General features: G+C 42.5%; 1 protein-coding gene across 2 annotated transcripts; it reads left to right on the forward strand.

Moving 5' to 3' along the window:
- The first annotated feature begins 2,686 nt into the window (after positions 1-2,686).
- Positions 2,687-23,558, forward strand: LOC106590300 (ATP-dependent zinc metalloprotease YME1L1). Of its 2 annotated transcripts, none has more exons than XM_014181151.3 (18): positions 2,687-2,854; positions 3,744-3,878; positions 8,478-8,643; positions 10,528-10,629; positions 15,042-15,148; positions 15,570-15,723; positions 16,436-16,543; positions 16,917-17,090; positions 17,509-17,661; positions 17,882-18,014; positions 18,166-18,228; positions 19,478-19,590; positions 19,970-20,125; positions 20,548-20,699; positions 21,501-21,627; positions 21,920-21,993; positions 22,901-22,987; positions 23,192-23,558. In XM_014181151.3, exons 1-18 carry the CDS (start codon positions 2,822-2,824, stop codon positions 23,333-23,335), a joined length of 2,181 nt encoding a protein of 726 aa, XP_014036626.1. In that variant the 5' UTR covers positions 2,687-2,821; the 3' UTR covers positions 23,336-23,558. The 2 variants fall into 2 exon arrangements, with proteins under 2 accessions (XP_014036626.1, XP_014036627.1); XM_014181152.3 differs by having other exon boundaries at positions 16,436-16,519.
- The last annotated feature ends 217 nt before the right edge of the window (positions 23,559-23,775 follow it).

The raw sequence follows: 23,775 nt of genomic DNA on the forward strand, positions 1-23,775 counted from the left end.
ATTTCATGTTTCCATCGAGTTCAATACAACTGGGAACTCGGAAATCTCTGATATCCGACTTCAGTACGTTCAAAACAACTGGGAACTTGATTTGAACTCGGACCTCTTTCTAGAGCTCCGACTTTCCCACCTGAAGATCACTGACGTCATGATTTGACCTCGTATTTTTTCAAGTTCCCAGTTGTTTTGAACGCTGCATAAGCATGACATAATCATGTTCCAACAATGATTTAGATATACATTAGATGACTAATATGGGGCGTTGTGTTGAAGCCTGCATGCCTCCATATTGGCACTCCCCCACTGTTGTTTTTTATTTTATTTTTTATTTCACCTTATTTAACCAGGTAGGCTAGTTGAGAACAAGTTCTCATTTGCAACTGCGACCTTGCCAAGATAAAGCATAGCAATTCGACACATACAACAACAGAGTTACACATGGAATAAACAAAACATACAGTCAATAATACAGTAAAAAAAGAAAACAAAAAGTCTATATACAGAGTGCAAATGAGATAAGATAAGGGAGTTAAGGCAATAAATAGGCCATGGTGGCGAAGTAAGTACAATATAGCAATTAAACACTGGAATGGTAGATGTGCAGAAGATGAATGTGCAAGTAGAGATACTGGGGTACAAAGGAGCCTGATAAATAAATAAAAACAGTATGGGGATGAGGTAGATAGATGGGCTGTTTACAGATGAGCCATGTACAGGTGCAGTGATCTGTGAGCTGCTCTGACAGCTGGTGCTTAAAGCTAGTGAGGGAGATATGAGTCTCCAGCTTCAGTGATTTTTGCAGTTCATTACAGTCATTGGCAGCAGAGAACTGGAAGGAAAGGCGACCAAAGGAGGAATTGGCTTTGGGGGTGACCAGTGAGATATACCTGCTGGAGCGCGTGCTACGAGTGGGTGCTGCTATGGTGACGAGTGAGCTGAGATAAGGCGGGGCTTTACCTAGCAGAGACTTGTAGATAACCTGTAGCCAGTGGGTTTGGCGACGAGTATGAAGCGAGGGCCAACCAACGAGAGCGTACAGGTCGCAGTGGTGGGTAGTGTATAGGGCTTTGGTGACAAAACGGATGGCACTGTGATAGACTGCATCCAATTTGTTGAGTAGAGTGGAGTGTTGGAGGCTATTTTATAGATGACATCGCCGAAGTCGAGGATCGGTAGGATAGTCTGTTTTACGAGGGTATGTTTGGCAGCATGAGTGAAGGATGCTTTGTTGCGGAATAGGAAGCTGATTCTAGATTTCATTTTGGATTGGAGATGCTTAATGTGAGTCTGGAAGGAGAGTTTACAGTCTAACAAGACACCTAGGTATTTGTAGTTGTCCACGTATTCTAAGTCAGAGGCGGGCAGGTGCGGGCAGTGATCGATTGAATAGCATACATTTACTTTTACTTGCATTTAAGAGCTGTTGGATGCCACGGAAGGAGAGTTGTATGGCATTGAAGCTCGTCTGGAGGTTAGTTAACACAGTATCCAAAGAGGGGCCAGAAGTATACAGAATGGTGTCGTCTGCGTAGAGGTGGATCAGAGAATCACCAGCAGCAAGAGCGACATCATTGATGTATACAGAGAAGAGAGTCGGCCCGAGAATTGAACCCTGTGGCACCCCCATAGAGACTGCCAGAGGTCCGGACAACAGGCCCTCTGATTTGACAAAATGAACTCTAACAGAGAAGTAGTTGGTGAACCAGGCGATGCAATCATTTGAGAAACCAAGGCTGTCGAGTCTGCCAATAATAATGTGGTGATTGACAGAGTCGAAAGCCTTGGCCAGGTCGATGAATATGGCTGCGAAGTAATGTCTCTTATCGATGGCGGTTATGATGTCGTTTAGGACCTTGAGCGTGGCTGAGATGCACACATGACCAGCTCTGAAACCAGATTGCATAGCGGAGAAGGTACGGTGGGATTCGAAATGGTCGGTAATCTGTTTGTTAACTTGGCTTTCAAAGACCTTAGAAAGACAGGGTAGGATAGATATAGGTCTGTAGCAGTTTGGGTCTAGAGTGTCACCCCCTTTGAAGAGGGGGATGACCGTGGCAGCTTTCCAATCTTTGGGAATCTCAGACGATATGAAAGAGAGGTTGAACAGGCTAGTAATAGGGGTTGCAAAAATTTCGGCAGATCATTTTAGAAAGAGAGGGTCCAGATTGTCTAGCCCGGCTGATTTGTAGGGGTCCAGATTTTGCAGCTCTTTCAGAACATCAGCTATCTGAATTTGTGTGAAGGAGAAATGGTGGGGGCTTGGGCGGGATGCTGTGGAGGGTGCCGGGCAGTTGACCGGGGTAGGGGTAGCCAGGTGGAAAGCATGGCCAGCCGTAGAGAAATGCTTATTGAAATTCTCAATTATAGTGGATTTGTCGGTGGTAACAGTGTTTGTAATTATTTGGAGGGAACGTATAGAAATGCATGTATTATTGTTTGCCACGTTATTCTATTACAAACACCTTAATACATACCTTTTAATTATATTATGAAGCTGTTTCAAGCTGTCCTTGAAACATTTAAATTAAATACTGAAGAATATCATTAATTCCTATGGAGGACTGCTCCAACTTGGGAGTAATAATATGGACGACCAGTGTCAATGCTATCTAAAGTTTATATACATCGTTGGTTCCAACCGGTAGTAATTTCTTCCAGACGTGGGTCACGTAACGTTGTTGACCTTTGAGAAGCCATTTTCATCAGAAAGTACCTAGTTGAGTCACAGGAGAGAAAAAAAGGACAGTGCCCAGGAGGAGTTGGTATATTCAGTAACATTGAGGGTCTGTCTTGACATACCAACCCTCAAGTTGCTGTGATAATGTTTTCCTTCTCGACGACGTTCCAGCCACAGGTAAAGCAGTTGACACTCATAGTGATTAGCAATCATAGTTAGCTACTGTTAACGTTAGCTGACTGATATAACCTAGCTACGTTAGCTAGCTGTTTGAAAGTGCTAGCAGCTAACTAAATTAGCTCGATATAAGCGACAGCACATGGACTTAGCTGTTAAAGTTATCTATTTTAGTTAGCCAGCCGCAAGTCTAATTGTCTAGTTATCTTATCAAGCTTATTTAGCTAGCTAGCCTGGTGGACCAGGCTATAATGCTAACAATGAGGTACAAGTTAGCATTAGCTAACTGTCAACAGCTGGTCCACCGCACCAGACGGTTATCTAGTTAGCCACAAACTTCAGCACTTCGTAGCTAGCCAACTAGCCAGTTAACGTAGTTACCAACTAGCGTAGTGAGTCTAGTAACGACGAAGTTAAATTGGCCAGCTAGCTAACCTTAGCTAGTTTATTTTAAGCTACAGTATTTTGTTAACTAACGTTAGCTTGTAATATACGTTAGGTTAACTAGTTAGCCAACTAGCTGACAAACGTTAGTTGGTTATGCTATAGTATAATATCAATCACTTGCATAATCCAGCTATTGCGGTAAAAGCATAGCTTGATTTGCACCTGCCTGTGAATGACAATACTGATGTCATAACCGACCACTCTTGTCAATGGCATGAGAATGTAGAAAATGTTTAACATAATAGAAATGAATATCCCCAGATGTCAAAACAGGTCAGTTGGTTAACGTTATAGGAAAACTACTGACTAGTTTTACGTAGATACATAGCCTACAACTTGGCAGTTATCCACACCAGTACTGTTTATCAGAATAATATGCCAGCACAAGTCATGTATGTCTCATGAATTTCCAATGTCTCCATCTCTCTGGTCTGTCTCCTAGGTAACAAGTCAACTCATTAGCCAACTCATCAGTGCCCTTCATTCCCTGAAGAATTCAGCCAGCTCCACGGTAACAGCTTCTGTCCAGGGTCTGCAAAAAGATGTCACACCAGAGCAGGACCCGCTGCTCACAGAGGTAAACTAAGGGGACTTGGCTGACTTCCAGACCTGCCAACATGCACGCATTTTGCATACCAACTATGCAATTCTCTGTCCATGTATGAGATCTGAGTTAAAAGTATGCAGAAATGAAACAGGCCTGTTTTTTAAAAATATACTTATATATATATTTTAATAAAAAATGTATCCCCTGATTAAATCTAACATCCCGATTCTCGAGCTGCAACACACAGACTTTTTCGGAGTTTGTGTCAGTGGACATGGAGATTAATACATCATTATTGGACGTAGCTATCCCGTATCTGTCCCTCCTCCTGTTTGTTGTGATGCTGAGTTTTCCGACTGTCAGCTGTACGTTAACACATGGCCAAATCCCATTTCGACTCCATGTGTTGTGGAAAGGTAAACACTAATTGTTTCAACCTAACTTTAGTGAACATAAGATGGACATTCAGTGGGCTCTAAAGGGCTAGCAGTTGACTCTCATTTGCTAGTGAAAGAAATTAAATGCAAATACATTTGTGCGAGTGTGATATAGATTTAATTCTGCGTCCCATTAGTTGTATTTTCCACATAACATTACGAGGATCATGCAACCTGATAGACTGTAAATGTAATTATGATCCACGTCACAAGAAAACATTACAAAAGTATAATAAAAAATAAATATACACATCTTGTCATTAAATGCAGTCGGGAGGTATGAAGACTGCGCGATGAAGAATGAATGAGTGTTCGGTATTGGCTCTAGAGGCAATGCTTCTAAAATACCTTTGAACTAGATTTAAGCTTTTATCAATTTCAAAAATCTGAAATGATCTATGCACTGCAAAGAAATACAATAGGCACCTTTTACATAGGCGGTAACAGCGGACTCTTCTAGCGAACAGCGTTCAGATTCCCTTTGCGTTAGCCTACTTACGCTTTATGTAGCCAGTTTGCGGTCTGTGTCGACGCGATCATTTGTTTTTGTTTTCAAAATGGTTGTGCTTTGTGTGGATTCGGATCTGTGTCTAAAAAGCCAGTACTTGTGAGCTGGCCCTAGTGATTGGCCCTGTTTAACAGGTTTGTCTAAGCACATCTGCTCATGAAAAACAAGTAAGCATAGGTCCCATGCAATAACAAAATTAGCAGCTAATTTTGCAAGTCCTTGTTATTGCAGCCAGTCAGTAAAGCTGTCAGAGGAACTGTTTGCCACAGAGAAGTCTACCCAGATGACCTGCTGTGGAAGGTTAAATCTGTTAGCTACCAGGCAAATCTGTTGAGGAAATGATTTCCTGAACATTTTGAAGGTCTCCAGAAGATTTGTTCTCACCCACTGTTTCCTATCATAGCTTTTTCATTTGTATTATGGATAACATGTTTATTTGATACTGATGCTCTGCTTCAAACATTTGTTCTTATCATATCAGTGACATTTGTTTTTTTATCGTGGATAAGACGTTTGTACATTATGTACCTAAACAAATAACTTTTCTTTTTTTTCTATGTTATTTAACTAGGCAAGTCAGTTAAGAACAAGGCATTTAACAGTGGGTTAACTGCCTTGTTTAGGGGCGGAAGGACAGATTTCTACTTTTTCAGCTCGGGGATTCGATCTAGCAACCTTTCGGTTACTGGCTTAACGCTCTAACCACTAGGCTACCTGCCGCCCCATTATTATTTGTTTAATAACATCCGTTATTAGACAGTGGCAATGCGGAACATGGTCTTTTGCCTGGTAATGCCTGCAATGCAGTGAAGAAAACGATATGACAACAATAACGTCTAATGTAACTGGCCCCTCTAACAGTACAACTGGCCCCAGCTTGGCCCCCCCAGTTGAAATGGTTTAGAACTGCCACTGACCCCAATTCGGCGTGTGCTGCCCGCGAGTTGAATCTCCAATTTGCCGCGTGCGTCTGGTACTCTAAAAAGTTGGACAGGGTTGGCAGGTCTGCAATATTTTATTTTCCAATTAAAATTAGGTTAGGATTAAGGTTAGGGGTTAGGTTAAGGTTAAAGTAAGGTTCAGTCATAGATTTTGGCTAGTCAGGCTATCAATCAATAGGATGCTGGTTAGAAAAGGCCCCTTAGTCTCGCCCATAAAATAAGCCTACTTCGTGGCAATCGTAGGTGGTAAACAGTTCTAAGGGATTCTTCTTGTTATACCCTCTGCCTATTTCTGGCGAAACACTGTTGCAGTTCTCCCTCTGACTGGAGAAGCCTCTCAATTTACACAAGCTGTTTCAACCTTTGTGCTGTAGCTTGCATGAAAGCAGCTTAACTACACAACTAGCCCAAACCCCATACACAATCCTCAAGAGCCCCAGTTTGACTTTGGACTGACTAACGTGTAACATGCATAAAAGGTTTGTTTTTTTTACTCCTGGGGTGTAATCATTAGTCTAAAACAAGTTTCTATGGGACAAATTCAGGTAGGTCCCTCCCCGTTTTGTTCCGTTTGCGTCCGTGTTTGTAATGAATACGCCCATGGTGTGTGTGGTGCCACCAGATCTTACAGGCTCGGCGTAGCTCCCCAAGCGAACACGTGTCTATGTTGAGGTTAAAGATATGTGACGTTCACTAAACGTATCAATATCATGAGACATGGACACTGAGGATAAGTTACAGCATCATTGCAGATATGTCACTCACAGCTCTCCAATGTGCTGGTGTTATTTTGCCTCATCAATTGGCTAGAGATGATTATGGCCACCGGAGTCAAACATATTTGCAGATGTTTGGGCTCGTACAAGAGAACTTTCTTTATCTGTTGTAACTTGGCCTGAGGAAAGTCCCTTAGAAATGCAGCAGTACATCATTTCAAAGCCTGGCTTGCGTAGGTGGCGATACTCTCACATCACTGCTAGACCACGACCTTGTATATTTATAGCATGGAACAACATATACGTAACTAACGCTCAAACTCGGGGCGGCATTCTACCCTCTCCCTACAGTTTTCAGCTATTAGCTTCGCCCACAACTAGCTCACGTGACCTACAATCCCGTCTCTTTGTTAAAACGTTTACAAGCGTCAGTAGTCATCACTTGCGATGTGGCTTTTTAAAGCATATGGCCCTTATTTTTCATCAGGGAGAAAAGAATGCTTCAAATAAAAAATAAACTTAATGTAGCAGTTTTGCACAGATCCATACAGCTATGGATGCCTCCATCTGACAACTACATTTCTGCTACACTGCCCGTGTTATGCTTACACACAGGTGTTCGGAGCATGCTAGATGACTAATTCAAATCAAATGTATTTATATAGCTCTTCTTACATCAGCTGATATCTCAAAGTGCTGTACAGAAACCCAGCTTAAAACCCCAAACAGCAAGCAATGCAGGTGTAGAAGCACGGTGGCTAGGAAAAACTCCCTAGAAAGGCCAGAACCTAGGAAGAAACCTAGAGAGGAACCAGGCTATGAGGGGTGGCCAGTCCTCTTCTGGCTGTGCCGGGTGGAGATTATAACAGAACATGGCCAAGATGTTCATAAATGACCAGCATGGTGAAATAATTATAATCATCACAGTTGTCGAGGGTGCAACAAGTCAGCACCTCAAGAGTAAATGTCAGTTGGCTTTTCATAGCCGATCATTGAGAGTATCTCTACCGCTCCTGCTGTCTCTAGAGAGTTGAAAACAGCAGGTCTGGGACAGGTAGCACGTCCGGTGAACAGGTCAGGGTTCCATAGCCGCAGGCAGAACAGTTGAAACTGGAGCAGCAGCACGGCCAGGTGGACTGGGGACAGCAAGGAGTCATCATATCAGGTAGTCCTGAGGCATGGTCCTAGGGCTCAGGTCCTCCGATAAAGAAAGAGATAATTACAGAGTGCATACTTAAATTCACACAGGACACCGGATAAGACAGGAGAAATTCTCCAGATATGACTGACCCTAGCCCCCCGACACATAAACTACTGCAGCATAAATACTGGAGGCTGAGTATTATTAGCACAGGTCTTCTGTCTGTTTGCCATAAACAAACGCTGTAACATGGAGATTATGGCAGTGTGGGAACACTAACCCTATCAAGGTGTGTATCAATTTAAATGTTTGATTTTTGAAAATAATTTCTCGCTGATATATGCTTCCAAAACCGTTCCGTAAGCGACACTTGTTAATGTTCAAATTGAGCATTGGGGCTCTTAACAAAACTCCCCTGTACAGAAGATGCCTTTGTCCAATGACTCTTATGTGTAATGTAATGAAACTGAATCATGATCAAGGGCTTATACATAACATAGTTCCCCAGCATTGAGTACTGTCTTGTTTCACTTGGATGAGTGCCAACATATGTGCTATTTCAGCCTCTTAGGACATTGGTCAAGAAGCCTGATTTCAGTTCAAAGGGTTCAACTTAGCCTTGATCTCATGACTTTATTCTATAGCCATCTTTTTACTATATTCTGTCAAACTGTACTGGATTGCCATCAGACCAAATTATCTTTGACCAGTCCCTTTAAATTACTATTAAATGAGGGAACAGTAAGCTAGGGTACGGGTTGTAAAAGGCAACCCCTGTGGTGGTGAGTTGGCTATGCACACACCACTAACAGATCAGGGACCAGGCTAGCTAACGCTAGGTCATTACGCCAGTTGTCTCCTTCACACTGACTTCCTGTCCCCACAGCCCTCTGTGAACCTGAGGGACCTGGGGCTGTCAGACCTGAGGGTGGGTCAGTTGGATGAGCTGCTCAACAGGTTACTGCCATCACTGGGCTCGGAAGACGGCCCAGCCACCTCAAGATGGAGGACGTCCCATGTCTCCACAGAATCTTTTTTCCACAACAAACATGGTGAGGAGGTTTGTGGTTGGGTGTACACTGAGTATACAAAAGATTAAGAACACTTGCTCTCTTCATGACAACTGACCAGGTGAAAGCTATGATCCCTTATTGATGTCACTTGTTAACCTCTTGGGGCTAGGTGGGACGCTAGCGTGCCACCCGTGGTGCACTCCATCAACAGCAGGTGCATTTCAAGAGCGGCAAATTTGAATCCAAATAAATGTCAAAATTCAAATTTTTCAAAAATACAACTATGTTACACCATTTGAAAGATAAACATCTCCTTAATCTAACCACGTTTTACGATTTCAAAAAGGTTTTACGGCGAAAGCATACATTTAGAGTATGTTAGGACAGTACATTTACAAGAGTTGTGTGTAATGTTTTGTCAAGTCAAAGACAGGGTCACCAAAACCATAAAACCAGCTAAAATGATGCACTAACCTTTTACAATCTCCATCAGATGACACTCCTAGGACATTATGTTAGACAATGCATGCATTTTTAGTTCTATCAAGTTCATATTTATATCCAAAAACAGCGTTTTACTATGGCATTGATGTTGAGGAAATCGTTTCCCTCCAATAACCGGCAGTCAAGTCAGCGTAACAAATTAAATAATTAAAATTAGAAAACATTGGTAAAATATTATATTGTCATTTAAAGAATTATAGATTTACATCTCTTGAACGCAATCAACTTGCCAGATTTAAAAATAACCTTACTGGGAAATCACACTTTGCAATAATCTGAGCACTGCGCCCAGAAAAATACGCGTTGCGATACAGACTAGACGTCATGTTGGGGAGATCTAAAATCGAAAATACTATGTAAATAATCCATTACCTTTGATTCTCTTCATCAGATGTCACTTCCAGGTATCACAGGTCCATAACGAATGTAGTTTTGTTCAAAAAAGCTCATCATTTATGTCCAAAAATCTCCGTCTCGTTAGCACATGATGTAAGCCAGCCGGACTTCTCGTCATGAACGAGGGGAAAAAATATATTTCCGTTCGTTCAAACATGTCAAACGTTGTATAGCATAAATCATTAGGGCCTTTTTTAACCAGAACATGAATAATATTCAAGGTGGACGAATGCATACTCTTTTATAACGTATTGGAACGAGGGTACCCAACATGAACTCGCGCGCCAGGTGTCTAATGGGACATCATCGTTCCATGGCTCTTGTTCGGTCAGATCTCCCTCCAGAAGACTCAAAACACTTTGTAAAGGCTGGTGACATCTAGTGGAAGCAATAGGAAGTGCCAAAATATTCCTAAACCCCTGTGTTTTTCAATGGGATAGGTTTAAAGTCAATACAACACATCAGGTATCCACTTCCTGTCAGAAAATGTCTCAGGGTTTTGCCTGCCAAATGAGTTCTGTTATACTCACAGACACCATTCAAACAGTTTTGGAAACTTTAGAGTGTTTTCTATCCATATATAATAAGTATATGCATATTCTAGTTACTGGGTAGGATTAGTAACCAGATTAAATCGGGTACATTTTTTTTATCCAGACATGCAAATGCTGCCCCCTAGACCTAACAGGTTAAATCCAATCAGTGTAGATAAAGGGGAGGAGACAGATTAAAGAAGGATTGTTAAACCCTGAGACAATTGAGACATGGATATTGTGTGTGTGCGCCATTCAGAGGGTGAATGGGCAAGACAAAAATGTATGTGCCTTTGAACGGGGTATGGTAGTAGGTGCCAGGCACAGCGGTTTGTGTCAAGGACGGCAACACTGCTGTGTTTTCACTCTCAACCATTTCCTGTGTGTATCAAGAATGTTGGTATATTTGCAGTCAAATTATAACAAGCAGTCATTAGCACTTGTGTATTTTTGGTAGTCTTATGTTGACCTTTTGTATTCATTTCCATAGGGTTGTCAAACACAAAGTTGGGTGTTTTTGGATCGCCAATGTTCCACAGACCAAACCAGAGTCCTCTACAAGTCGTCTGTTCAGAGCTCCAATGCTGGCCTGGTAAGGAACCATAACTGTGGTCCTCATCTGTGGAATGTACCCAGCAACCCTCATGAGAATTTTCAAATCAAACAATACATTTGACTTATTTTTTACCAATCTAACAATACTGAATAAAAATAATTACGCAACATGCACACATTTCAAAGATTTTACTGAGTTACAGTTCATAGGAGGAAATTGGGCAATTTAAATAAATAAATAAATTAGGCCCTAATCTATGGATTTTACCTGACTGGGCAAGGGTTGCAGCCATGGGTGGGCCTGGTAGGGCATAGGCCTGGTAGGACATAGGCCCACCCACTGGGAGCCAGGCCCAGCCAATCAGAATGAGTTTTCCCACACAAAAAGGCTTTTATTACAGATAGAAATACTCTTCAGTTTTACCGCAGGTGAAGAAGCTGTGGAGGTCCTGGGCTGGCGTCGTTACACATGGTCTGAGGCTGGTTGAACGTGCTGCCAAATTCTCTAAAATGACATTAAGAGGCAGCTTATGGTAGAGAAATTAACATTAAATTATCTGGCAATAGTTCTTGGACGTTCCTGCAGTCAGCATGCCAATTGCATGCTCCCGCAAACTTGAGACATCTGTGGCTTTGTGTTGTGACAAAACTACACATTTTAGTGGCATTTTATTTCATGCTGTTTTAATCAGCTTCTTGATATGCCACACTTGACAGGTGGCTGGATTCTTGGCAAAGGAGAGAGGCTCACTAACAGGGATGTAAATAAATTTGTGCACAACATTTTAGAGAAATAAGCTTTTTGTGCATATGGAACATTTCTGGGATATTTTATTTCAACTCATGAAACATGGGTCCAACACTTTACAAGTTGCGTTTTATATTTCTATTCAGTATACATCATTTTTATTTGAATGGTAAATCTCTTGATAAACTGTGTAAATTAAGACGGTATAGGCCTTCTTACAGGTGAATGCATATTCAATAGCAGTGTCTGCATGCATTGAGTTATTGAGTTTGTTTTGGCTGTCAGTGGAGTCTATGGTGCTACAGATGACAATCTGTTTCCCTTCCATTTGGGACTTACATATAGGTATACTGAGATCATGTGGCACTTAGATTGCACACAGGTGGACTTAATTAGTTAAATAATGTGACTTCTGAAGGTAATTGGTTGCACCAGATCTTATTTAGGGGCTTCATAGCAAAGGGGGTGAATACATATTCATTCACCCACCTCTTTATATATTTTTTTATTTTCTATTTTTTTTAATCAAGTTATTTTTTTCACTTCATCAATTTAGACTATTTTTGTGTCTGTCCATTACATGAAAGCCAAATAAAAATCCATTCAGATTACAGGTTGTAATGCAAGAAAATAGTACAAACGCCAAGGGGGTGAATACTTTTGCAAGGCACTGTGTGTGTTTGTATATATATATATCTATCTCTCTCTCTCAGCTAAAAAAGAACCCTCTCGCTGTCAACTGCGTTTATTTTCAGCAAACTTAACATGTTGAAATATTTCTATGAACATAACAAGATTCAACAACTGAGACATAAACTGAACAAGTTCCACAGACATGTGAAACAAATGGAATAATGTGTCCCTGAACAAAGGGGGGGGGGTCAAAATCAAAAGTAACAGTCAGTATCTGGTGTGGCCACCAGCTGCATTAAGTACTGCAGTGCATCTCCTCCTCATGGACCACCAGATTTGCCAGTTCTTGCTGTGAGATGTTACCCCACTCTTCCACCAAGGCACCTGCAAGTTCCCGGATATTTCTGGGGGAAATGGCCCTAGCCCTCACCCTCCGATCCAATAGGTCCCAGACGTGCTCAATGGGATTGAGATCCAGGTTCTTCGCTGGCCATGGCAGAACACTGACATTCCTGTCTTGCAGGAAATCACGCACAGAACGAGCAGTATGGCTGGTGGCATTGTCATGCTGGAGGGTCATGTCAGGATGAGCCTGCAGGAAGGGTACCACATGAGAGAGGATGTCTTCCCTGAAATGCACAGCATTGAGATTGCCTGCAATGACAACAAGCTCAGTCTGATGATGCTGTGACGCTCCACCCCAAACCATGACAGACCCTCAACCTCCAAATCGATCCCACTCCCGAGTACAGGCCTCGGTGTAACGCTCATTCCTTTGACGATAAACGCGAATCCGACCATCACCCCTGGTGAGACAACCGCGACTCGTCAGTTAAGAGCACTTTTTGCCAGTCCTGTCTGGTCCAGCGACGGTGGGTTTGTGCCCATAGGTGACGGGTGATGTCTGGTGAGGACCTGCCTTACAATAGGCCTACAAGCCCTCAGTCCAGCCTCTCTCAGCCTATTGCGGACAGTCTGAGCACTGATGGAGGGATTGTGCGTTCCTGGTGTAACTCGGGCAGTTGTTGTTGCCATCCTGTACCTGTCCCGCAGGTGTGATGTTTGGATGTACCGATCCTGTGCAGGTGTTGTTACACGTGGTCTGCCACTGCGAGGACGATCAGCTGTCCATCCTGTCTCCCTGTAGCGCTGTCTTAGGCGTCTCACAGTACGGACATTGCAATTTATTTCCCAGTTCACATCTGCAGTCTTCATGCCTCCTTGCAGCATGCCTAAGGCACATTCATGCAGATGAGCAGGGACCCAGGGCATCTTACTTTTGGTGTTTTTCATTGTCAGAAGAAAGGCCTCTTTAGTGTCCTAAGTTTTCATAACTGTGACCTTAATTGCCTACCGTCTGTAAGCTGTTAGTGTCCTAACGACCGTTCCACAGGTGCATGTTCATTAATTGTTTATGGTTCATTGAACAAGCATGGGAAACAGTTTAAACCCTTTACAATGAAGATCTGTGAAGTCATTTGGATTTTTATGAATTATCTTTGAAAGACAGGTTCCTGAAAAAGGGACATTTATTTTTTGCTGAGTTTATATACACACACATACTTTTTTAGAATATACCTTTATTATTCCCTGCAAAACCTACCACCCCTCCCCCAATTGGAGTAAACTAATAAACAATAACACTTAGGCTTCTACCTTCAGTTTATACATATTATACACATTTTACAGACAATTTATTTTACCTTACTTATATTTTTAGTTTTTCGTCCTTCCTCTATTTCTGATGTCCTTCCAATTTGATTTCTATTTGTAACTGTAACATTTTACAGACCCCGTATGTTTTACATTGGTTACCTTGTTGTTATTAGTGTTAACTGTTAATTACTGTTCACAAAACAATGTCCATACAGGCTAAAACACTTGAAACGCATGCAAGAAGATACAGGTAGCTTCCAGTTTGTAGGCTAACTTTCCTTGCTAGCTATCAGCTGAAGCAAACATCAACTGACTATCCTAGTACTTTGTCTGTGATAATCTGCAAACCATAATGCAAAATATGCTGATTTGCAAGCTCATTGCATTGCTATCAAAATGTTATTAATTTGCCGTCTCAGTCACGTCATTCCCAAAGATGATCTATTGCCTCAGCAAACAGGGCTCAGACGGGCTGCCCCGCTCTTGCCTCGTGCATGTCATTACTGGTTAGAGGGCACACACTTTTCTAAAGTGACCTACTTCTATGCAAATGTTGTTGATCAGTACATTAAGTCCCCAATGGAAATGAAACCAATTGTTTGTCATCTGTAGCCCCATGCAGTCATCCAAAACAAGCTCAGTAACTCAATGCATGCACACACATGTATTCACCTGTATTGTGAATAGGCCTAAGTTACATCTTTATTTACCAATAGATTTACCATTCAAATAAATGATTACGGTTAAGTTATGTAGTTTGGTAAAAACAATCAAATGGATTGTGTTGTAGAATTGATTCATTAATGCGTATATGGCTGTCTCAAAATGTTGACGTGAAAAGTGTAATGATATTGAACTCAAGGCCCAATGGTTGTCGTTTCTGTTTGGGTTAAGTGCCATTCTGTGACTGGCATGTATATGTATGCATATATGTGTGTTTTTTGCGGTGTCGTGTTGCTGTCCACATCAAAGTCAAAATTCTGGTATCGTGACAACTCTGAGTAGGGCCTTGTGCTTTGCATAATCATGACATGCACCATCCTCAGACAATTGCTTTAATTTTTTTTGGTGTAATTGTCATTTCTGTATAAGGTTTACTCTTACTATGTTACATGATTGCGCAAAACACAGGGCTCTACACTGATATGTTCTGGGACAAACCACATTCCAAGATCCTGACCTAACTTGTATTGTGTTTGTTTTGCAATGCTGGTGTCTTGGGTGGGAGTAGTTTGCACATTTTATAGCATTCCATTGGTCCTGAAGTGAAATCTCCACCCACCTGGGGCACCGGGCGATGCGCAAACAAATTCCCCCCCCCCCCCTCCCCCCCTCTAAAAAGTGATCATATTTCCCCCCTGTGACATAACATAGTGAAATGTAATTTTGTGTTTGATCTCTCGCTCTCTCAGTAAGGGTCCAGAACCGAGGCTTCAAGACTCTGAGGAAGAGCAGACGCGTGCAGTCTGGTTATGCGGGGCCTGCGGAACCGGAGGGATACACCACAACCTTCATGAAGGTTAGCCAGTGTTGCACTACATAAGTCACATATCCACTCTCCAAATGCCCTCTTGGACAGAGTTTGGCATGAACCCACTGTATCTGTTCTGTTGTCTTCAACTTTACCGAACACACTAAAAGTGCAAAGTGAAGATGGACTTGTACTGGGATATGTTATAAAATTGTAACACCGTTTTAGAGGGAGTTTCATAGGCAAAACCCACTATCTCTGTGGCAGTTGTTCTTTATGGTGTAGTGGACATTTTCACTTATTTTATTTTTAACTGCGCTCCCTCATGTGGAAAGACCCGTTTTTATGTCTTGTGACCTTTAATCCCATTGTTTCATGTTCAACCTCTGCCCCCCCCCCCCCCCCCCCCCCCCCCATACATTATGCTCTCTTTCCCACTCTCTCACAACACACACACACACTGTCACAGGGTCTCCTCCTGAGACCAGACAAGGCCCCGGAGGCAGAGAGTCTGGACCAAGTGGTAAAGCTGAAGAACCTGCCAGGTGACCAACAAGATTCTTTCAAGTCTGGCTTCACAGAGGGCTTCATGAAGTCCCAGGCCTTCACTCAGAGGACACAAGGCACGTCGCACAACTCTCTTCATACATCACATAAATACATTTACTTCTTAGTCGCTTAGCATTATGCCCTTCCTAGAGTGACAAACAGGAAGTTTATTTTGCATATATATATTTTTTTTTAAAGAGGCAAAGCTGAAACAATAACAAAGATGACACGCCGCCACTGTTTTTAGTAAACAGCTGAGGGATGGGGCTGGAGAAATGTAACCACTCAAATTCATAGAGTATAGATGCAAGGACTGACCATCCATGACATCAACATTATAGTTTTAACCATGTTTTGAGGCTATACAGGATTTTACAATTATTGTTTGTAAACAATGGAATAAAACAATCTTATATTTTGGGTTTTGATGCCGTACGACAGTTGAACTCAGCTCATGAGGCATTTATAAGTTATATTCTTCAAGAATGAATAGGTAAATATGATTATTTTAAAGGTAAAACATGTGATGTAGATTGACCCTTTTTAAAGGAAATGTTAGTCATCATTGAGAAATATTTTAAAGTGAAGACAGCTAATTTTAACCATACCTTAGCTCCTAGCAGATGTATTCATGCTTTATGTCAATCATGACTGCCAGTTACAGTGAAGCACTAAGCCCATGGTCACTACTAGCAGTTCCACCAAGTTTTCACAAGGTGGCACTGCAGAGTTGAACTAAATCACTTAGAAATATATAAATGTGATACTTCCATCTTCCATTGACAGACTCACTAAGGAGGACCAGGCTGATTCTATTGGTCCTCCTCCTCGTGGGAATCTACGGCCTGTCAAGAACCCCGTTTCTCTCGGGTAAAGGCTCCTTTTCTGATGCTGGTTTGTTTTCAATTCAATTCCTACGCTTGCATGAATCACCCTATTGTGATTTTTGTGTTGTGCTTCTTCATCAAGAGCAATAGTTGTAAGTGCTGCTGTTTGCCTGATCATGCTGAAAAATATACTTTAAATTATCAGTCAGCTGTCTGGAATTAGCTGGACTATTTAGCAGAAATGTAACCTTTGGTCATTAAACAATGAATGATTGAATAGTAAATGGTTATTTCAATTCATTTGTGTGGAAGATGAAAGTGGTATGAACAAAAGCAATAGTTCATGGAAAATTATAGTCTAGCATTGTTTCCATGATGAATAGAGATTCCCAGGTTTTGTCATTGGTCTGACTAAGTTGCTGTGGGTCTGTCCTGTACAGTGAGGTTCCGCACCACATCAGGCCTGGACTCGCAAGTGGACCCAGTCCAGGTGAAGAGTGTGACGTTTGAGCACGTCAAGGGGGCGGAGGAGGCCAAGAACGAACTGCAGGACGTGGTCGAGTTCCTCAAGAACCCCCAGAAGTTCACTGTGCTGGGAGGGAAGCTGCCTAAAGGTAATCTGTTGGTCTGTCTTTCTGTAAATGTTTAGAATACACTTGAGGTTAGTGTCCGCCCTAAGATTGTAATGTTGGGATTTCGATCCCCGCCTGAGGCCAAGAACGAAACACAGACGGCAGCTCTTACCAAAGACAATAAAAATGGGACCTGGTGCGTCTCTGCTTGGCACTCCGAATTAAGGAGATATGTTTTGGGGTAAGGCCTTGCGATAGACTAGCGTCCTGTCCAGGGGGTGTACTTGTACATCAAGCTGCCTCACTCTACAGAAACGGGCTCCAGCGCCAGCTCACACAAGCTTCTTTCCTTCTACTTATTTATTGCATCCTGATCTGTAGGGTCCTTCCCTTTACCCATTGTTTCATTCCTTCAATGTGTCCATGTTGCACTCATTTGTGGCCTCTCTCGTTCTGTCAGGCATCCTCCTGATCGGCCCCCCAGGCACAGGGAAGACACTCCTGGCTCGGGCTGTAGCCGGAGAGGCCGACGTCCCCTTCTTCTACGCCTCGGGATCTGAATTTGACGAAATGTTTGTTGGTGTTGGAGCTAGCCGCATCAGGAACCTCTTCAGTAAGTCCCAGAAAAGGTTAAAAGCTGTGTCAATACACTGACTGACCATCCTTCACCCTGTCACTCTTGATGATAGCTGATTGGTGAAAGGACTTGATAGGTTTCCACCACATTACTTTCACATATCAAGTCCTTTCTGATCAGTGTCCACGAACGAGAAGAATTGAGCAAAGGAAGCTATCAAGACACCTAAATCTCTTTCCCGCTGTTTGGTCTGCAGAAGAGGCAAAAGCCAATGCACCTTGTGTTATCTTCATTGATGAGCTTGACAGTGTGGGGGGAAAGCGGATTGAGTCTCCAATGCACCCCTACTCCAGACAGACCATCAACCAGCTACTGGCAGAGATGGATGGGTAAGAAAAATTCTGAATATATATATATAGTATGTATGTGTATGTGTGTGTGTTGCATCGGAGAATTTGATAAATTAAGTTGGACTTAAGTTTCCCTGTTGCTAATCACAAGACTCGCATTGTCGTTATTCAATGTGTTGATATTTTACAGGTTCAAACCAAATGAAGGGGTCATCGTTATTGGCGCTACAAACTTTGCAGAGGCTTTGGATAAGTATGTTTACAGTGTGTAGTAACTGGTGTTTCTATGGGCTTTTCACCAGCCAGTCGGCTTGGTCCCTTTGTCAGGATCTGGCTGACTGGCTGGCCGCCAGGTCTTAAAGGTTCTACGGGTCGCTTTTACACTGCTGGATTTCAGCAGCTCAGAGATGCAAAATCACACATGAAATGTGGGTCACATGGGAATAAGGCTGGTGCTTAAAGGGATACTTTGGGATTTTGGCAATCAAGCCCTTTATCTACTTCCCCAGTCAGATGAACTCATGGATACCATTTTTATGTCTGCATCCAGTCTGAAGGAAGTTGGGGGTTTGCGAGCCAGTGCTAACAGTTATTATAGACTTCCGGTCATTGTGCTAATGCTAGTTAGCAATTGCGCAAAAACTAGCTAGCAACTTCCTTCAAAGTCCACGGTGAGACATCAAAATGGTATCCACGATTTCATCAGACTCTGGGGAGGTAGATAAAGGGCTTCATTGGCAGTCCTGAAGTATCTCTTTAAAGCGGCAATCAGCAGTTGAAATGATAACAAAGCGTTCTCCCGAGCAAGCTTATATTTTGGTTTCTGATGGGGTACAACAGTTGAACTAAGCGGCATAAGTTATATTCTTCAATAATCAATGGATACATTGAATTAATGAGTCCAAAAATGGATGTAGCTGCTGCGGTTTGCACCTTTTAACTGAAGCAAATTGCACAGCGGGAACTACACTTCCCATGTGGCCGGAGATCAGATGCTGCCTTTGGCCATGATCCTCCTCGACGTGAATGATGTTGTTGGTGAGATTACTGGAAAAGTCGCCCTCAAAGTTCTCTCCTTGAGAGCTGGTCACAGGGCCGGAAAAAAGTGGTGTAAATGGAACAAACCCATTTTGAATGGAGTCGAAAATAGAGCCGCTCCTAGGGCTCTATTCAATCCGCATCGCTGAAGTTCAGCTCTACAGCGTGATTTAAATTCTAAAGACAATGTTCCCGTCTTAGCAGAGACTGCATTCACGGTAAAGGTTGCATATGTCGGCTCAATCGAAAATGACCTTTTACATTTTTATAGTGGAATCTGTAACCGTTAAGCTTTACAGATTGAATAGATTTCTTAAGCTTGCTCCATTGACAGAGAAGCTTTTCATTTGATTGTAGAATGCGTTTGTCATTGACACACTTCAGATTGGAGCAGTTACTTTGTTCTAAATGTATACAACCTGTCAGCAATGGAATCATTAACCCATTACTCCTGTTTTTGTTAGTGCGCTGGTAAGACCAGGGAGGTTTGACATGCAGGTGACTGTCCCTCGGCCCGACGTGAAAGGACGCACGGAGATCCTCAACTGGTACCTTCAGAAGATCAAAGTGGATCCTAGTAGGTTTCTTGTCGGTTGCTTAGACCAGCGGTTTTCAAACCTCTCTTCTGGGATCCCAAGATGTTTGACAGTTTAGTTGTAGCCCTGAACTAGCTCACCTAGTGAAGGGCTTGATGATTAGTTGACAAGTTGAATCAGGTGTGCTAGCTGTGGAATAGTTAAAATGCATGGAGTGGCTGGGGGTCCCGGAGGAGAGGTTTGAAAACCCCTGGCTTAGACAGTATATCAACTGACTCATGTATTTTAGCCATGGTAAACCTAGCAACCTCATTGAGAGGTTCCAATCACTTGGTGTCACGGCTGCCCCCCTGAATTCCTGCATGAAAGAGCCCACTGTTTGGGACTGACATTAGCCTCCTTTTGTCTCTGTTCATTCAGACGTGAACGCAGAAATCATTGCTAGGGGGACGGTGGGGTTCACTGGGGCGGAGCTGGAGAACCTGGTGAACCAGGCGGCCCTGAAGGCAGCGGTGGATGGCCTGGACCTGGTCACCATGAAGGAACTGGAGTTCTCCAAGGATAAGATTCTCATGGGTGGGTAGTCACACATGCATGTAGACACTCACTCACTCACAGAAATACAGATTCAGAAACACACACACACCCTGCCATGTGAGAGCGCTTAACGTTAGAGACATTCTAATCTAGACAGTAAGAATGTCAGGTCAATGAACGTCCGGTCAGGATCCCCCTTGTTCTCTAGGACAGATATTTTCTGAGGGATAGGTGGGCTTTCCTTCAGTTTGTTCCATACTGTTATAGGACCTACAGTTTGATAACTATAATGCTTGTTAGGATTAGGAGCAGTCCTATCTCTCTGGTTGGAATTCAGTTAAACATGCTGGAGTAAACCTGCACCTCAGTAATGTGAGTGATGTTGAGTGTTTGACTTAATCAAAGGTGGACTCTTGAACTGTTAATGATGGACTAAATTGCTTTCTCTCTGTATACTGAAGGTCCTGAGCGCAAGAGTGTGGAAATCGATAAGAAGAACAAGCAAATCACAGCCTACCATGAGTCAGGCCACGCCATTGTGGCGTATTACACAAAAGATGCCATGCCCATTAACAAGGCCACCATCATGCCCCGAGGACCCACTCTCGGCCATGTGAGTAGGACTGGGCATTGCATTTTGATTGGCCAAAAGTGTTTGACGCCCTGGTATGTCTTCATGAAATGCTTGCACCTGCGCTGACATGACTTCTCTGATTAGCGATGCCATTGACAAATTAACAACCAGCATGTAAGATCAAAAGAAAAATGTTGATTGTTAAATTTCATACGTGTTTCGATTTGCTAAGCCATTTTCTTTATATACAAGGATCCCAGAATGTGCTCCATTGTACAGGAAAATACCTTGCAGAGTAGGTGCATTGTCCCTCTACTGTTACTTAGCCCAGGGGCTCCCCAAACTTTTTCACTTGGGTCCCCCCTTCCAGCATTGATTAACATCCCGCGCCATGAATGTTTCTATGGGCATAATCAATGTTCATGACATACACTTTTCACACCCCTCTTGTTGGTGGAGAGAATTTTGCAGGTTTAAAGCTGCAAAGTTATAAACAAGTTATAAATAGCTCTTTAAGGTATGCAATGACTGACATGACAAGAGGAACTGATGATGTACTACCCAATTTCCAAATTTCACCTTGTGCATTCTACTATTACAACTGTCAAGAGTAAGTTTATAGCTGGACTGAGTTCCCTTAAAAAAAAAATAATAATAATTTGTGGGCAAATTTTGGGAACCACTATATTTCGAAGTTGGCAGCACTGTTTGTAGCTCCGGGGGGCTTCCGGGCCTGCCTTAAAACATTTCAGGAGGAACAGAGAAGTACTATTAAGCAATGGTTTACCTAAGATGGATGGTCTGTCTCTAAAACGAATTTGTCCTCATCTGTCTGTTCAGGTGTCCATGCTCCCAGAGAATGACCGATGGAGCGAGACACGTGCTCAGCTCCTGGCCCAGATGGACGTCAGCATGGGCGGCCGCGTGGCCGAGGAACTCATCTTCGGCGACGATTACATCACAACCGGTGAGGAAAAGCTTTGATATATGCCATTTAGTAGGTGCTTTGTTCCAAAGTGACTTACATTCATGCGAGCATGCATTTTACATACGGGTGGTCCCAGGAATCGAACCCACTATCCTGGCGTTGCAACCGCTATGCTATACCAACTGAACTACAGTTTAGAGCAGTTGTTAAATGTATTGCTAAGTCTGCTATGAAAATACCTTTTGCATGATCGATATTTCTATGATTCAACCATTTAAAAAAAATTGCTATCTCATCCTTACTCTTGTATTGTGGTGGCTCTGTTTTCCAGGAGCATCAAGTGACTTCGACGGGGCAACTAAAATAGCCAAGATGATGGTGACCAGGTTCGGAATGAGTGACAAGGTAAGGGATTATACCTCATGTGCATAAAATGTTGGATTGACGACAGTTATTGAAGACAAAAATCGTTCATAACTATTCTAGTAGTCTGCATATTAGATAATGCATTTAATATCGCGTCACAAGGCTTTTTCACCAATTCACCTAAGGCCCATATCTGTAAACCATGAAGGTAGCATTTGCCTTTGTGCAGAAATGCCATTCTCAGGCTTTGCACATGATTGGAGGGATCTCAGTGATGTGGCTGGTGTGTATGTGCCCACACATTCCAGACTTTCGTCCTAATCCTTTCCTCAGCCCTGTGTTCCGACTCAAAACGGAGAGATTTAATCTACTACCCACCTCGTATCCACAGTCCATAGGTCTACTGAGGTTATGTGCAGCTCAAACAGCCCAATTCTTGGTTCAAATTTAATTTTGAAGCACATAAGGGGGATCAATTTCGTAAGCGGGACAGACTTGTTTTTTGTCGATAGCCTAAATCTTCGCGGGTCATTTATCACTCTCCTCCAGCCGTCTAACTCTTTTGTTCCAATCATATACTTAACCTTCTCCGCCGACCATTAAATGAGGGATTTATTTACTGTGCCACAGACCTGGCAACCCACGCCGCCCTCCGCTGTTTATCCACTGTTCATAACGGAGCAGCTGTTGCATAAGTGTTCGTTTTTACATTTACTTTTCAGTCATTTAGTGGACGCTCTTATCCAGAGCTACTTACAGTTAGTGCATTCATCTAAAGGCAGCTAAGTGAGACAACCACATGTCAAAGTAAGTCAATTTTCCCCCAGTAAAGATGCTATCAGCAAAGTCCATGCTAGTAAGAAAAGACAAGTGCAAGAAAATCAAAATCGTTTATGATTTTTTGTTGTTGTTGCCCATAACCTAAGACTAAACTCCATTGTTTCAGCTTGGTGTCATGACCTATGCTGACCTGACTAAACAGAGCCCTGAGACTCAGGCTGCCATCGAAAAGGAAGTGAGGGTCCTGCTCAAGGTAAGCTTCCCCAACCTCCCCCCACTGCTCATGTAAGACCACATTTTAAATTCTATTTAGTTAAGGATCGTATTTACCCATCAATAATCATTCCACATTCTGAAGAGTAGTATTCAATATTCACTCTTTCTTTTGAAAATGTAGATTTTATAGGCTGCTCAGATTTTCTGTCCACATTCAATGATCATTCTCTATCTTATTCAGGACTCGTATGAGCGAGCCAAAAACCTCTTGAAGACATACAGTGACGAGCACAAGACGCTGGCTGAGGCTCTGCTAACGTACGAAACGCTGGACGCCAAAGAGATCAAGCTGGTCCTAGAGGGCAAGTCCCTGGACCCTAGATGACTCTGTGGCTGAGTCAGTTAGACATCAGGGTTGGGTTTAATTCTAGTTAATTCAGAAAGTAAACCAAATTCTAATTCCACATTTTTTTTTTCCTCAATGAAAAGCATTGACAAGAATTAGAATTTCAGTGTACTTCTTGAATTAACTGGAATTAAAATGGAATTGACCCAAACCTTGTTGGACAAATTATATGTATTATATAAATATGAAAATGTGCAATGGAGTGGAGGCCTTTGTAGTATTTTCTCTTTCTCAATGTAAATGACACACTGAATTTGTGTTTTAGCCAAAAATCACATTTTATTTTATCCATCTTGATTTTGACACCTCAAAGACATTAATGTTGGGCAGACATTCCCATATGGCAGCTTGGTCAACAGAGACAAACGCCTGTCGATAGATTATTTTTAACACCCCAAACTCAGTGCCCCCCTTCTGTT

This window comes from Salmo salar, chromosome 29 (assembly GCF_965601325.2).
Source record: "Salmo salar chromosome 29, fSalSal1, whole genome shotgun sequence".
Lineage (NCBI taxonomy): Eukaryota > Metazoa > Chordata > Actinopteri > Salmoniformes > Salmonidae > Salmo > Salmo salar.